General features: G+C 49.2%; 4 protein-coding genes across 4 annotated transcripts; 2 read left to right on the forward strand and 2 right to left on the reverse strand.

The window, feature by feature from the left end:
- Positions 1–648: 648 nt before the first annotated feature.
- Positions 649–5,407, forward strand: AKAW2_20712S (putative glycogen debranching enzyme Gdb1; the record flags this gene model as incomplete). The annotated part of the gene is made up of 3 exons (XM_041685455.1): positions 649–866; positions 924–5,250; positions 5,333–5,407. The coding sequence occupies 3 exons, from the start codon at positions 649–651 to the stop codon at positions 5,405–5,407; spliced, it is 4,620 nt and encodes a 1,539-aa protein (XP_041539538.1).
- Positions 5,408–5,958: 551 nt separating this feature from the next.
- On the forward strand, positions 5,959–8,666 carry AKAW2_20713S (putative DUF221 domain protein; the record flags this gene model as incomplete). The annotated part of the gene is made up of 4 exons (XM_041685456.1): positions 5,959–6,129; positions 6,191–6,355; positions 6,432–7,605; positions 7,663–8,666. The coding sequence occupies 4 exons, from the start codon at positions 5,959–5,961 to the stop codon at positions 8,664–8,666; spliced, it is 2,514 nt and encodes an 837-aa protein (XP_041539539.1).
- A 1,311-nt stretch (positions 8,667–9,977) lies between these two features.
- Positions 9,978–11,320, reverse strand: AMT16 (3-deoxy-7-phosphoheptulonate synthase; the record flags this gene model as incomplete). The annotated part of the gene is made up of 4 exons (XM_041685458.1): positions 9,978–10,147; positions 10,211–11,116; positions 11,191–11,245; positions 11,315–11,320. 4 exons carry the CDS (start codon positions 11,318–11,320, stop codon positions 9,978–9,980), a joined length of 1,137 nt encoding a protein of 378 aa, XP_041539540.1.
- A 913-nt stretch (positions 11,321–12,233) lies between these two features.
- Positions 12,234–16,239, reverse strand: AKAW2_20715A (uncharacterized protein; the record flags this gene model as incomplete). Its single annotated transcript, XM_041685459.1, has 5 exons — positions 12,234–12,473; positions 12,526–15,463; positions 15,524–15,609; positions 15,657–15,812; positions 15,865–16,239. 5 exons carry the CDS (start codon positions 16,237–16,239, stop codon positions 12,234–12,236), a joined length of 3,795 nt encoding a protein of 1,264 aa, XP_041539541.1.
- Positions 16,240–17,051: the final 812 nt, after the last annotated feature.

Below are 17,051 nucleotides of genomic sequence, written 5' to 3' on the forward strand. Positions count from 1 at the left end.
TACCCCCTCCTCTTGTGTTTTCCCCATCCTTGTCACTTTCATTCCTTTCTTTCCACCAACTTGTCTATCTTTATCACCATCTATCTTTTTGGGGGAAGCGTTTGTTGGTAGGTATACATTGTCGAGATTTTCTCATGCACATAGACCGATGACTATAGACCGCAATGACACCGGAATGTCTGAATCTTCTTCATTTCTATCACATCCACGCCAGTAATGAGCTGTACAATTGCCAGATCATCAATGGCCTGACCGGGGCTATGAGGGGAGGCCAACAAGAAAAAAGAGGAGGCGTGCGGAGGCCCGTGTTCTCGCCCGGGCCGTTCCAGCCCGCCTTCTTTCATGATGTCAGTGATCCCGCGGGGTTGCCCTGGACCTCCCAGGAACAGGAAACCTTGGTCGGCCTTGCTTCTCGTCCAGTTGTTCTTTTCCTCATAAATAGCCAGCGACCTCTGTGCTGTGGCTACACAGTGTCGTTTCCAGGAGGACATCCTGCCTTCATATCCATTCATCCATCTCCGGTCCTTGGTTAGTCTGCCCGGCAATTCACCCGAGTAGCGCCGCTAGACTCGCCATTGTCACGAACTCTCATCGAAGCTCTTTCCGAAGCTCCTCTACTTGTGACAGATAGTATTATTCGAGTTCACAATGTCCTCTCCACAGCAGGTTTATCTGCTGCCTCTGAAGGATGATGGATCGCCCGATGTTCCTGGAGGATACCTCTACCTCCCTTCTCCCACGGACCCGCCATATTTGCTTCGCTTTGTCATTGAAGGCAGCAGCTCAATCTGTAGAGAGGGTGCTTTATGGGTCAACATCCCCGAGAAGGGTGAATCTTTCAATCGGTCTGCTTTTCGGAGCTTTAGGTAAGAGAAATGAATGGTTACAAGTTTATCAACCTTTGACATTTTCCATAAATCTAGCCTATCCCCAGATTTCAACAAGAACATTCAGATTGATGTCCCCATCACCTCTGCGGGTTCCTTCGCCTTCTATGTGACCTTCTCCCCGCTTCCTGAGTTCTCTGTCCTATCAACACCCACCCCAGAGCCAACGAGGACTCCAACCCACTATATCGATGTCTCACCCAAGTTGACTCTTCGCGGTCAAGATCTTCCACTTAATGCTCTTTCTATATACTCTGTGATTTCAAAGTTCATGGGACAGTATCCCAAGGACTGGGAGAAGCACCTCAACGGCATTAGCCAACGTAATTACAATATGGTTCATTTCACGCCCCTGATGAAGCGCGGAGCTTCGAACTCACCTTATAGCATCTTTGATCAGCTTCAATTTGATGACGCCGTGTTCCCCAATGGTGAAGGCGATGTTGCGCGTCTTGTTTCTAAGATGGAGGATGAATATGGGCTTTTGTCGCTTACGGACGTTGTCTGGAACCACACTGCCCATAACAGCAAATGGCTGGAGGAACACCCAGAAGCTGGTTACAGTGTCGAAACTGCCCCATGGCTTGCGGCAGCGCTGGAGCTGGACACTGCACTGCTGAAATTCGGCCAAGAGCTCTCCACTCTTGGGCTGCCCACCGAGTTCCAAACTGTGGACGAATTGATGAAAGTCATGAATGCTATGCGGGACAAAGTCATTTCTGGAATACGACTATGGGAGTTCTATGCCATTGATGTGAAGGCCGACACACAGAGAATACTCAATCAATGGAAAACATCCAAAGACCTTGATCTAACAGACAAGAATTGGGCGCAACTCAACCTTTCAGACTACAAGAACTGGACTTTGAAACAACAAGCAACTTTTATTCGAGAACACGCTATACCCACCTCGAAGCAGGTCTTGGGGCGGTTTAGCAGAGCTGTTGATTTGCAATTTGGGGCAGCTATACTGACAGCCCTTTTTGGTCCGCACGATCCTCCGACATCTGACACTAATGCAGTCGAGGAGAGTCTGTCCAAAATACTTGACGAGGTCAATCTTCCATTCTATGAGGAGTACGATGGAGACGTCTCGGAGATTATGAATCAAGTCTTCAACCGGATAAAGTATCTAAGGATTGACGACCATGGTCCCAAGCTCGGCGCCGTCACGGCACAAAGCCCTTTAATTGAAACGTACTTCACGAGGCTGCCTCTGAACGATGTTACCAAGAAGCACAAGAAAGAGGCGCTGGCTCTGGTGAATAACGGCTGGATATGGAACGCTGATGCTCTGAGGGACAATGCGGGGCCCGACTCTAGGGCTTATCTGCGACGTGAAGTAATCGTCTGGGGCGATTGCGTGAAGCTGAGATATGGCAGTTGTCGTGACGACAATCCTTTCCTCTGGGATTTCATGACAGACTACACTCGTCTTATGGCCAAATATTTCTCAGGTTTTCGCATTGACAATTGCCATTCGACACCATTAGTGGTTGCCGAGTACCTGCTAGATGAGGCACGCAAAGTTCGACCCAATCTGACCGTTTTTGCGGAACTATTCACTGGCTCGGAGGAAGCTGACTATATATTTGTCAAACGTCTCGGCATAAATGCGCTTATCCGTGAAGCCATGCAGGCCTGGAGTACAGGGGAACTGAGCCGTCTTGTTCACCGTCATGGCGGACGTCCGATTGGTAGTTTCGATCTTGACTTGCCTTCTTCAGGTAGTAGTCATGCGATTGCTTCTTCTGGTCTTGACTCCAGCAAAGAGAAAGTTGCTCATATCCGACCTACACCAGTTCAGGCCTTATTCATGGATTGCACCCATGACAACGAGATGCCTGCGCAGAAGAGAACCGCAAAAGATACTTTACCAAATGGCGCTCTGGTGGCCATGTGTGCCTCGGCCATTGGCAGCGTCATCGGTTACGATGAAGTATATCCCCGGCTTGTCGATCTCGTTCATGAACATCGGCTATACTTTTCTGAATTTTCAGAGGCCCCCGAGACTGGGCTAAACTCTCTTGAGGGAGGAATAGGAGGCATCAAAAAACTACTCAATGACCTTCATACTAGAATGGGTGTTGAAGGGTATGATGAAACGCACATCCATCATGACGGCGAGTATATCACAGTGCACAGGGTGCATCCTAGAACACGGAAGGGTGTTTTCTTGATTGCACATACAGCCTTTCCTGGTCAAGACGGAAAATCGGTTCTGGCGCCCACACATCTTGTCGGTACTCATGTCAAGCATATCGGGACGTGGCTCTTAGAAGTTGATGCAAGCCAAACTACTAAGGAGCGGATACAAGCAGACAAATCCTATCTACGAGGCCTGCCGAGCCAAGTTAAAACGTTTGAAGGTACCAAGATCGAGGAGTCTGGCAAAGATACCATCATATCTGTTTTGGATTCTTTTGTTGCCGGGTCTATTGCCTTGTTTGAGACATCCATGCCGAGTGTTGAACATGCAAGTGGACTGGACAATTATATCACCGAAGGCGTGGATCATGCATTCTCTGATCTCAGCTTAGTTGATCTGAACTTCGCGCTTTACCGCTGCGAAGCAGAGGAGAGAGACTCAAGTAAGGGCCAGGACGGGGTTTACGACATCCCCGGCCATGGGCCTTTGGTCTATGCCGGTCTACAGGGGTGGTGGAGCGTCCTTGAGAACATCATTAAATACAACGAACTCGGCCACCCACTGTGTGATCACCTGCGAAATGGACAGTGGGCTCTGGACTATATTGTGGCTCGCTTGGAAAAGCTGGGCCACACGGACGAACACACTGCCCTTGGCAGGCCAGCTGCATGGCTTCAGGAAAAGTTTCAAGCCGTCCGTCAGCTGCCAAGTTTCCTTTTACCCCGGTACTTTGCAATAATCGTTCAGGTTGCCTACAATGCTGCCTGGAAGCGAGGAATTCAACTTCTGGGACCGCACATACAGAAAGGGCAAGAATTCATTCATCAGTTAGGTATGGTGAGTGTCCAACAAACTGGATATGTGAATTCAGCGTCTTTGTGGCCCACGAAGAAGGTACCCAGTCTTGCAGCTGGCCTACCACATTTCGCGGTAGACTGGGCAAGGTGTTGGGGTCGCGACGTGTTCATTTCACTCAGAGGCCTCCTTCTGTGCACAAGTCGCTTTGAGGATGCCAAAGAGCATATAACTGCATTTGCGAGTGTATTGAAGCATGGCATGATCCCGAATCTTTTGAGCAGTGGGAAGCTCCCGCGCTACAATTCTCGGGATTCTGTTTGGTTCTTCCTGCAATCCATCCAGGATTATACCAAAATGGCGCCAGATGGTTTGAGGCTTCTAGATCATAAGGTTCCCAGGCGTTTCCTACCATACGATGATGTATGGTTCCCGTATGATGACCCTAGGGCCTACTCGCAAAATTCGACTATATCCGAAATAATTCAGGAGGTCTTCCAGCGACATGCACAAGGACTCTCCTTCCGGGAATACAACGCGGGACCTGACCTTGACATGCAAATGACACAGGCTGGTTTTCAGATTGATGTCAAAGTCGACTGGGAAACAGGACTGATATTCGGTGGCAGTCAATACAATTGCGGGACATGGCAGGACAAGATGGGTGAGAGCGCGAAAGCTGGTAACAAAGGCGTACCTGGTACGCCACGTGACGGGGCAGCCATTGAGATCACCGGGCTAGTGTACAGCGCCTTGACCTGGGTTGCCGAACTGCACGAGCAAGGCCTTTACAAACATGATGGAGTCGACATTGGCGATGGGGAATCCATCTCTTTCAAGGAGTGGGCGTCAAGAATTCGGGCCAACTTCGAGCGCTGTTACTATGTTCCTCTACAGCCAAAGGACGATGGCCAGTACGACATTGACGCAAACATCATTAATAGACGGGGAATTTACAAGGATCTGTACAGGTCTGGTAAGCCATACGAGGATTATCAGCTTCGTTCCAATTTCCCAATAGCCATGACCGTCGCTCCAGACCTGTTCACTTCATCCAAAGCACTCGCAGCTCTCGCTCTTGCCGACGAGGTTCTGGTAGGGCCGGTAGGAATGGCAACCCTTGACCCTTCGGATCTCAATTACCGCCCTAACTACAATAACTCGGAGGACTCGACCGACTTTGCAACTGCCAAAGGCAGAAATTACCACCAAGGTCCTGAGTGGGTTTGGCAGCGTGGGTACTTCCTCCGCGCCTTTTTGCACTTCGACCTTGCTCGCAGGACGACGCCGGCAGAACGGACAGAGACTTACCAACAGATTACTCGACGTCTGGAGGGTTGCAAACGGGCTTTGAGGGAAAGTCCATGGAAGGGCCTTACCGAACTAACGAACAAGAATGGCGCACACTGTGCAGACTCCGTATGTCTTGAATACCTTTCTTTGCTGTCTACTCAATTCTCTGTCGTGCCGATCAATCTTGGCTAACCTTATATTTTTATAGTCCCCGACCCAAGCATGGTCAGCTGGATGTCTGCTTGACTTGTATTATGATGCATCACGGCATTCACAGAACTAGATAATGTATTGTCCATGTCATTTCCCTCTGGCACTGGTCAACCTGATCATGAGTTCGGAGTGCATGTTTGTCGAGTCTTAGAGAATAGAAAGATCTTAATTGTGCTGGCCTGATCCTTGAATCGTATGACGCCGGGCCGTCTGTAGTTGCGTTTGCGGCAAGCGGCATAAAAAACGGTCGCTGAATAAGCCACGTGCACAACTCATCGCCAACTAGAACGAGACGAGACTAGTACTTTTGAGTTTGGGTTCGTCAACATATGTTTTAGCAAACAATGCCCGACTCGGGTCCAATTTGCCGTTCCTAGCGCGAAGATTGCGGTGTAGAGTGTTTGTATCGGTGTCGCCTGACTTCTCCAGCTCTGTTTTTCGCGTCCAAGCAACATCCTCCAGGTCGCGAGTCCGTCTACAATCTAAAGCGTGACCCAGGCCCCTGACGTCAGTTGTTTTTGACCTACGCATCCTCCCGAGCACAAACGTTTCCGAATGCATTAACAAAGCTGAACATCATCCACTACATCCCCGGCGCAGAACATCTGCTTTTGGAGCGTCATGTCTCTCACGGAATCCGCCGCGGCAGCCATGCTGACCGCCGCGGTCGTGGTAGACAGTCCCATTGACGTGCATGAGCCTCGTTGGGATGACCAGACGAGGGGCCGCGATTTGTACACACAACTAGTGATCAGTTTACTCGTCGGGCTCAGCGCCTTTTTCTCCTTCTGTGTAAGTCTTTGCGGAACGCAAGAATGAATGGAATTCCTCTAACAGCTCGCGTCTCTTATAGGTTCTACGACCGAAATGGACCGAACTATACGCCGCTCGGCGACGACAACGCTGCGCAGCTTCATACTTGCCCGAACTACCCGATAGTTTCTTTGGCTGGATACCTGTACTATATCGGATCACTGATGAGCAGGTGCTGGAGTCTGCAGGCTTGGATGCTTTCGTTGTAAGTTCTGTCTTTCACCTCAACTACGAGCTGGATATCAGAATTGGTCTTGGCTGACACGGAGTTGTTATCATAGTTTCTCACTTTCCTGAAATTCGCCATTCGATTCCTCTCCGCTATATTCTTCTTCGCCTTGGTTATCATTCTACCGACACACTACAAGAATACCGGTAAATCGGGGGTTCCGGGTTGGGATGACGATGATGACGAGACATTCGATGGAGACAAAGACAAGAAGAAGATCATATCGGATCCGAACTACTTGTGGATGTATGTCATTTTTACATACATTTTCACTGGGCTTGCTGTCTACATGCTCATCCAAGAGACCAATAAGGTTATCCGCACGAGGCAAAAGTACCTTGGAAGCCAGACCAGTACGACCGATCGGACTATTCGCTTGTCTGGGATACCTCCGGATCTGGGGACCGAGGAGAAGATCAAGGAATTCATGGAAGGCCTCAAAGTGGGTAAGGTCGAGAGTGTCACACTGTGTCGGGACTGGCGCGAATTAGACCACCTGATCGACGAGCGACTGAAACTTCTGCGAAATCTCGAGCGGGCTTGGACTAGACACCTGGGCTACAAACGGGTTAAGGCAAGTCCAAACGCGCTGACCTTGCTGCACCAGCAGCCGCGTGGCTCTAGTATTGTATCAGATGGGGAGAGTGAACGGATTCAACTTCTCTCTGAAGGAGGACGCGATCATGTTACGGACTATGCACACAAGCGGCCAACAGTGCGCATTTGGTATGGGCCTTTCAAGCTACGCTATAAGAACATCGATGCGATCGATTACTATGAAGAAAAGCTACGTCGTCTCGACGAGAAGATCCAGGTTGCTCGCCAAAAGGAATATCCGCCTACTGAGGTCGCCTTCGTCACGATGGAGTCGATTGCCGCGTCTCAGATGGTTGTACAAGCCATACTTGATCCTCACCCCATGCAACTGCTCGCTAGACTGGCACCAGCACCAGCTGATGTCGTGTGGAAAAACACCTACCTCCCGCGCTCGAGGCGGATGATGCAATCCTGGTTCATCACTGTGGTCATTGGCTTCCTGACTGTATTCTGGTCGGTGCTTTTGATTCCCGTTGCCTATCTGCTTGAGTACGAGACTCTCCACAAGGTGTTCCCTCAATTAGCCGACGCTCTTGCTCGGAACCCACTTGCCAAGTCCCTTGTGCAGACTGGTCTGCCGACCTTGGTCCTCTCGCTGTTGACTGTCGCTGTGCCTTACTTGTATAACTGTATGATATACCCTACCGTTTTGTTCATGTTAAATCTCAGCGCTAACCTGATCACAGGGCTCTCGAACCATCAAGGCATGATGTCCCGAGGTGACATTGAGCTGTCAGTCATATCGAAGACCTTCTTCTTCTCTTTCTTCAACCTCTTCCTTGTCTTCACGGTGTTCGGAACTGCGACTACATTCTACGGGTTCTGGGAGAATCTGCGAGACGCCTTCAAAGATGCTACGACCATAGCCTTTGCCTTGGCCAAGACTCTGGAAAACTTTGCACCATTTTACATTAACTTCCTATGTCTTCAAGGAATAGGATTGTTCCCGTTCCGCCTCCTAGAGTTCGGAAGTGTTGCCATGTATCCCATCAACTTTCTGGCCGCTAAGACACCTCGGGATTATGCTGAGCTATCCACACCCCCTACATTCAGTTACGGGTATTCCATTCCGCAGACGGTTCTGAGCCTTATCATCTGTGTGGTATACAGCGTGTTCCCTAGCTCATGGTTGATATGCCTATTCGGGTTGATTTATTTCACCATCGGCAAATTTATTTACAAGTACCAGCTTCTGTACGCGATGGATCATCAGCAGCATTCGACGGGACGCGCATGGCCGATGATCTGCAGTCGAATTCTGATGGGCTTGATGGTTTTCCAGCTCGCCATGATCGGCGTGCTTGCCTTACGCCGGGCTATTACGCGCTCTTTGCTTATTGTGCCTCTCCTGATGGCAACCGTATGGTTCAGCTATTTCTTTGCACGGACCTACGAGCCTCTTATGAAGTTCATCGCTCTAAAGAGCATTGACCGCGAGCGGCCTGGTGGGGGGGACATCTCCCCGTCCCCGTCTTCGACCTTCTCTCCTCCATCCGGCCTCGACCGCGATTCTTTTCCGATCCGCATCGGTGGTCAAGAACTCGGATTGCGGCTGAGGAAGTATGTCAACCCAAGCCTGATCCTGCCTCTCCACGATGCATGGCTTCCGGGACGTACGATGGTTCCGGAACTCCAGGGAGAACTGGAGCACCGCAATTCCGAAAACAACGCGGCCGATGAGTCCGTCTGAGGCTGCATCACAAGCGCCGAAGTGGATGATTCCACAATATCACAATCGATCGATCACTATCACTGCCTATATATATGTATTACTTTCTAATCACCCCCTTGTTGTATGAGTTGCTTTTCCCCGCCATGATCTACGATGCTATGCCTTTGATGTCATAGATGGCCATGTACGCCTGATAGTCTCACACCCTCGGGGTGAGACGGTCAATTTTTACGCGCTGCGATTTCCACGCGATCAGATTTAGATGTTACTCATCTTTGTTCATAATGGTTTCCTTATCTCTCGTTTAGTGATACCAGAAGCCTTCCTATAGGAGGTTTCATTCGATGCATTGATGCCAATATAGCTTGCATGTACTATCAATTTATGTACTCTAGGGAGGATTCCCGATGCTCTTGTCAATATTTGCTATTAATGAACCTCGTAGCCCGGGGCCTTTCTGATCCATGCAAACTTCCGTATCAGGCTAAGAAGCTCCCCATGGGCTTGGCTATGTGACAGCACCAGTTTCCTGCGTCTTTTTACATAAGAATTATACCCAGCTATTTCCTTTTACAAAGTGACACCAGCCCGTCGAGTATAGGAAGTGGACATAGTCCCGTGACATTGTTGCGCAAAATCTTGGCTGGCCTCCTTAGAGTAGTCACTATCTCACCCGAGCATACCATCTACATCATCTTACCCTCAACAACAAAACAGGGGAAAGCAAGATCCCTGAAACAGCGCAATTCATCAGCGAGGTTTCAATTGATTGGTTTTCGGGTATACTGTACAAGTCAATTGATTGGGTTACTTGATGCTCTCGCAAGCTGATATAGTCCTCCCACGTTACGTATCCTACGATCATCATCATTACAGTGTATATGTCTCTAAGGCACGCAGGCCAGGGGCCATGAACGGCAGTTTCAATGCTTGAGACCTTCTGTCAAATTATCCTCAGGTAATCCAATGACATAAGCCTAATATCTGTCCTATAGTATATTAAGTCCCACAATACTATCCGTACATAACATATGAGCCACGAGATTTCACCGAAATCTTTTGAAGGAAAACGTGTACTACAATCCGAAAGAAGTAGAATAGAACATGAAATAGACATCACTTTTTCTCATCTCATCCAAGAAGCATGAACAAATGAATCAACAACCGCTAGAAGAAATAAATCCGATCCGTTTAATCAACCCATGCGTCGAGAGAACAATAATGGTATGGCTGAGCATAACGTGTTGAACCCCATATAGGAACAAGTTTTAACAGCAATGCAGAAAGAGGAAAGAGAAGAAAAGAGACATGTCCCAACTGGTGACTGATTTATTGGGAGTTGCCGTTGCCATTGACAGCAAGCTTCTCCCGGCGGGTGCGCACAGCCTGTGCCAGGTTCTCCAGAACAAGTTCCGTATCTTCCCAGTGGATGCAGGCGTCGGTGATACTGACACCGTACTTGAGGCCGGCCTTGCCCTCGGGAGGGACCTTCTGGTTGCCTGTTGTGGTGATGTTAGTTGGACGGTAATGTACAAAGTGTAGGGAATGGGGGTGGATCATACCCTCGTTGATGTTGCTCTCAATCATGACACCCATGATGGCGGTCTCTCCAGCAGCAATCTGCTCGGCCAGAACAGCAGCCACCTTAGGCTGATTCTTGTGGTCCTTCTGAGAGTTGCCGTGGCTGCAGTCGACCATAAGGCGGGGAGGCATGCCCTTGGCGATCAGCTTGGCCTTGGCCTCGGCGATGCTCTGAGCATCGAAGTTGGGGCCCTTCTTGCCACCACGGAGAATGACGAAGCAGTCGGGGTTGCCCACGGTGCCGACGATCGCAGCGACACCGGGCTTGGTGACGGACAGGAAGTGGTGGGGGTGCTTGACAGAGCCGATAGCATCGACAGCGACGTCCAGGGAGCCGTCGGTGCCGTTCTTGAAACCAACGGGGAAGGACAGACCCGAAGCCAGCTCACGGTGGACCTGGGACTCGGTGGTGCGAGCACCAACGGCGCCGACGGAGAGACAGTCGGCCAGGAACTGGGGGGAGATGGTATCCAACATCTCACTGGCGATGGGCATACCCTTGTTGGTCAGGTCGACGAAGAGTTGACGGGAGGTGCGCAGGCCCTTGTTGATCTTGAAGCTGTTGTCAATGTCGGGGTCGTTGATGAGACCCTTCCAGCCGACGGTGGTACGGGGCTTCTCGAGGTAGGAGCGCATGACAATCAGCAGCTCATCCTTGTACTTCTCCTTCATCTTCATGAGGCGATCGCAGTATTCGAGGGCCATTTCAGGGTCGTGGATGGAGCAAGGGCCGATGACAACCAGCAAACGGCGACGGTCGGTGTCTGTTCCTTGGACGACAGCAATAGCCTCCTCACGACCTTCCATGACCGTTTGCCGGGACTTCTCCGTCATGGCGATTTCATGTTGAAGGAGGTTGGGGGGTGTGAGAGGGTTGTATCCACGGACTGTAGAGAAACAGAGAGACCGAGGGTTAACGAGGAACGGAAATTTGCAAGAGGTGAGTCACGGGCGCACTTACTTCTGGAATCCTCGAGGGAGCATCTGTCCCCGACATTAGGGTTTTCAATGAAGAACTGGAGGTAGCATGAGTATTAATATTGCCATTGAGAAGGTTGAGAATGCTGGAAAAAGCAAAAACGTACCGACATGGTGGTGCGGCGGGGTAGCAAGTGGACAGACGGAGGGGCAGATGAGAGAAGGAGAGGCGATAAAGTCGCAGCTTAGATAGGTAGATAGTATGCCCGACGGGAGGTATGGATGAGTAAGTCAGATGGGAAGATCGGTTCAGTGGATCGATGAGAGTTCAATAGAACAGTAGTAGATTTGATTGATATCTTGAATTTTTCGAGATTGCAACCGGGTGGAATCACAACGAATATATAGGAAAGATGTATGAGAGAAGAATCACTGGAATTGTCTCCTTGCAGAGTCTCTCAAAAAGCAAAAGCCAGAAAAAAAAGTACTATTTCTTTGGCAGTGTCGAGTCATTCCTGCCTCATTGGGTAATCGACACGTGATTTTCCGGTGAGCGGACGAATGGGGCGAGGTCCAAAAAAGCGCCTCGCCCGCGGTATCGCCTGCCATTGGCTTACTTTGCCATTCGTCTCTCACTCCTTCTCTTCCTGCTCGGAGCAGCATGAATGGATACTCCGTAGTCCGTCATCCGCTATCCCGTACCACATGCCCGGGGCATGGTCCGGCGTTGGATGGTCAGCCAGCCTTAGCAATAGATGACGCCCCTGGAGCTGCCATTACGACCTGGAATGGGGGCGGAAACTTTGTATATAGTTTCGGATCATCCTGGCACGGAGGCTACGTTGGCACTAATGTCTCTCTGGATCTGGATTACGCCCCTTGAGTGTTGCAGAATACGAATTCATGCAGATACGACTAGCCGTGGCTGTAAGAAATAAGTACAGAGCCATCGCCCGAGCAAAGATGAGACAAACTTCAGTTGAAGTGTTTACTATCCGGATCCGAATCAGCCCGGACCGGAAACCTCGTCATTGAAGTCGGAGCATCAAAAGCTGAAATGATGAGATGATGAGGCCAAGCTTCAGCTCATTTTCTCAACTGCATGCGATCCTGAAGCTGCTTCTCGTCCCGCTCTAGACGCTGCATCAACTCCTGGCATACTTCGGTATGGTGTTCGCGAATGGAGTTCATCTGTTGCTGGCACAGTCTTATTCGTTCTTCTTGGGCTTCGAAGAGCTGATCCAGCACCCGGTGGCAATCTCGCCGATACATCTCCAAAACTTCGTTGATGGTCTTTTTCTCGCTCTCAATCTCTTGTATTATATGCTTGCGGCCAAGTCAGTAAGAATAATTGGAATGCCCATGGTATGTCACCTACCTCGCTGGTCGCAAGAAGCATGCCTTGCGCTCTTTTGTGAAGCGCCTGCAGGGAGGATTGCCAGCTGGTGTGCTCCAGGACACCATCTGCGATATTATCCGACTTGGGCAAACCTGGCTGCGCCGATAATTGGTCTGGAACTATTGTCGCTCGAGGTAGGGAGTTGCATGTCGCATGAGGCTTGTTATCGCATCCCAATGTCAAATGTGCATCAGGACTTGATCGTGCGGGATTTCTAAGCGGGGTCTTGCTTGATGTAGGTTTACCTGCACATGCCATTAGACGATCCTGGAAAGTCAGTACTTCCTTCTCTCTGTTCGTGCAGGTCCCGGAATGCTTTGATCCTAGAATTACGTTTCGCTCCCATGAAGCAGATAGATCGTCATCTTGTGCACCAAATTTTCCATCTCTCAGGATCTCCCGAACGTGCTCACTGGTGGAGGATCTGTATTTCGTGCCTGACACATGTGGATACGTTTCGTCCACGCCGGTCCAGTCAACGATGCATCCACTTTTAATGCGGTACAGAAGGCGGGGGCTTCCATCAGAATCAACGATGGTTGATCTGGGGGTGACTTTCAATCGCTTCGTGGGATACAAGTGATTTTTGTGAACAAGCCGCCTGGATTCTTCCTCGAAAGCATTTTCCGAGGCTTGGTCCCTTGTAGGTGGGTCATATTGCATGTCGTCCGAACTGAGCGCAGCTATCCTTCTCTTCTCTGACCTAGCCCGCGGGCTTCTTATGCCCTCAGATGTGTTTTCATGCATGTCAGAACTGCAAATATTCTGCGCGGCCCCGAGGCTTCCAGGGCAAACTTCATAGGGAACTTCTGCATCGGAACAATCCTCCTCTGCACACAATGGACTTGATACAGCGGAGCCAGCTGACTGAGACACCCTTTTTTGCTCCTCGTTGTCGACATTGAAAGAACTGCTCCTGCTCATGTGCCTTACGACAGAATCTTCTGCATAAATGTCATCCTCAAACCTACCCGTGAATTGCTCTTTTGGTGTACTTAAGGGCAACTTATCATAAATGGGATATCTTTCTATGACAGACTCCGTGGGCTCGGACTTCCCCTGTACACCACTCTCTCCCACGGAAGCATATAATATGTCTGACAAAACGCGTCCGTTTTCGTTCCTCGGCTTGTTTTGGGTCTTTATATGCTCTAAGCTGTGTTCTTTATGTCCGCCGGTGCCTGATGAAGGGTCTCCTTGCTGAAAGGCTGCAGACAGCTTGTTCCCAACTGCACGGCCCCTGCCCTGGAGTCCTTGTGGGGTCGGATGGCTCTCTGGAGAAGTCAACTGATGGTTGTTGTCACCCATTTTACTTGTAGATAGCTGATGCTGGTGGCTTAGAAAACTTTCATTTTTCCTACAGGCTTGAATTCGAGGCGATCTAGTGCGGCTCTCTTCGTGTTGTGGTGTAGCAGAGTCATATCTAACGAAGTCATTATCTGGGTAGAGCTCGGCACATTTGGCCGTGGCACCTGCTCCATTTTTCTCCTCGTCAATGCTTTCAGAGCGGTTGTTGCTGGAACAAAGTATCAGCTTCGTCATGTCGGCATCTTCTGCAAGTGGTAACGCTGCTGTCGATTTATTGGTAATGTTTCCGATCTTTTTTGTAGGACGAGATGATTTATTCTTGCGCTTTGTGGCTAGTTTCCTTCCTTTGGCTGCTCTCCTTTTGCCCGGAATTGCCAAATGACTGCCGGTAAGAGACGTCTCACCAGGCATGGGGGATGAAATTGAAGTTATGTCTGTATCTTTGAGAGGTGATCTCGCTTCATTATCGCTAGGTCGGAGATCCTCGTCCCAGTCAACAGCAGCTTTGGAGCTGGCTGTATATACCTTCTGTTTGGGATGTCGCGTATATATGACCATAGACTCTTGAGTATTAGATAGATGGTTTTTTCCTCTATTCCCACTCCGCAAGCGACCTGTTATTCTTCTTTTAGTATCTGCTCTTGGTGCAAATCTGCCGTTTGGCTTCTCCGGTACTCTGGTCAGTGATGGGTTTGATGTTGGCATGGGAGGTTCACCCGCGTAATGTGCCCGCTGATAATCCTGAGAGCTTTTACGCTCTGAAAGAACATGTGCCAGGTTCTCATCATTAGTATTCCCTTCCTCGAGCACTTCTGGGTGTTTCTCCAGCACTTGCCGAGCCTTTTGTATCGAGACGAAACCTGTGCAGGGTCCCTCCTGCTCCTGTATATTGTTGGGTGGAATTCCAGAAGATTTCCTTGCGACTTCATCGCCTGTATCCAGTTCCAGCACCATTGAAGAAGACCTCCGGAATACACTATCTGTATCTACAGAGGTTCGGTCATTCCGGCAGAACTCCTCGATGGCCATTCGCAAATCACAAGGATCTTCATCGGACAATATGCTCAAAGTTTGGCCCCCGAAGCATAGGCGTTTGCCGCTTTTCACGATTAGTCTATGCTGAGAAAGGTCTATAATTAGACGATATGTCTTAGTTTTGTCCGTAACCGAGCGCGCTGGTAAACAAATGCTCTGAGTGTAGACGTCAACGTATTCTAGGCACATTCTCGCTGTGTCCTGTCGATAGCTCATGAACGTCAAGCATCCATCATCGATCATGGCGAGAACGATTCCTTCAATCAGGAGCGTTGTGTCGATGCCTATTGCGTGAAGGAGAAAGCATCGTCGAAACTGGGACGTCGTACTCAAATCTATCGATTTCGATGGCATTGCCGCATCTGATAGGACAACCGTATCGAATAAGATTTGAAAGTGCTGCAGCGGATCATCTTTATATGACGGCATAGTATCAAAGAACCTGACTCTATCCGTGCTATTGTCTGGCGGCCAGAGAACTTCGTCGCTCACTCCCAAGTTATGTAGCGCATGAATCATGGTTGTTGCGATCAGTTTCAAGGCACAGTTGCCATTGAGTATGATGTACGAGAGTCTAGTCAATGCTTCGTGTTAGCACAATCAATCTCGCTCACATCATATAAACATATAATACCGTGACATGTCCACCTCTTGGGATGTAATGAAGGAAGCATGATTATGCTCTGGCTCCGAAAGTATCTCCAGAAACATTTTGCCGGCCTGTTCACCATGAGAATCGGTATAACCACATATTGTCTTTATCTCACCATTTTCCGTAGCCAAGTAGCCTGCCCTTCGGTGGAATATAGTAAGTATAGTTTGCTCAGTATTCTTTCTTGAAGCAAGCGGGATCTGTCCCCAATCCTTGGGCTTGCTACTTGGTATACCATATGTCCCGAGTCCTTAATGTATTGCGGTTCATCCTGTGGAAAACATTAGAGAGCTAAGACATGCAAGTATAGGTATCCAGCAGACCAGCAGCAGATAGAGTCCATTCTTCAATCTGGTTTCCTCGTCTGAATTAAGCAAAAAGTATGCCAGGCAACGCAGCGAAGAGCGGTCAAGCCCCTGAAGTATTCGCTTTGAATGCCGTTTCAGGATGGACAGTAGTTGGTGTATCTTGCAGTTATCGACCTTAAGCACATGATGTAGCAGGGCCTGGATCAGCTGTTCCGAGAATGTATAAAGTCGAGGATCACGCAGAAGACAAGTATAATAAGGCTTCGAAACTAGGAAACTATTCTCAGTATCACCTCCAAGAGTCAACACAGAGGCCAGCTGGGAGGCTAGCTCTGAGATGCAAGCCCATTGTGATTCTTCCTGAGACGCATCAACAAGCAAAGAAGCCATTTTGCCTTCTGTTTTAACAATCGAGATTTGTGGAGTGTTATAGACTTGAAGTGGCAGTTGATGGGAGCTACGGATTCAAAGACCGTAAGAGGTTTTATCACATGACGGTGTATTTTCACTTGACCGGAATGGCCTCATTCAATTGTCGTCTCCAAATACGCCTATTCTCCAGTTGCTCTAATTGGTTCTCAGCATTCAAAACTTTGACAGTAATAGCGAAGCTTGTCAAGAGGGCCATTGACTCGGAGTATCTACTCCAATATAAGCGAGCAAGCGCAAGCCAGATACATTAACATGACCTATATCTCACTCAATCCATGTGTTCATTTTATACGCCACAGACAGTAAGCTTCATGCATTCTTGATATAAGTGCTATTTAGACCCTGCTAACATTCATCAAGGCCAGCAAAATTGATCCCATGATGTGCACGCTCTGATGTGTGGTACGCACCTTGCCTTCTGGCTCACAATGACGAAGTCAAATCCCACAATGAACCGGTTAATGTAACGTCGCAAATCTTGAGAAGAAGCATATGCGTACAATTAGCAGCTATTATTAGATAGGGAAGATGAAAGCCCTCCTTTTCCAAGACAATGTTGGGTGAAAATAAGCATTTCACGATAAGGAGTCTACGATGGACAACCAGCATAAGCTCCGCTTCGCTTCCGCAGGGCCCCAATCAGTCCCTAACTTGATTAGCTAGATATCGCGCGATAGTGCGCTAGCAAGCACAATACTTCTACTGGGAAGTATATCAATATCACATCCCCCCGGGTCTTTGGGAAGCTCTCAGGTTCACCGTCGAACATA

The sequence above is a fragment of the Aspergillus luchuensis genome, chromosome 2 (genome assembly GCF_016861625.1).
Source record: "Aspergillus luchuensis IFO 4308 DNA, chromosome 2, nearly complete sequence".
NCBI lineage: Eukaryota > Fungi > Ascomycota > Eurotiomycetes > Eurotiales > Aspergillaceae > Aspergillus > Aspergillus luchuensis.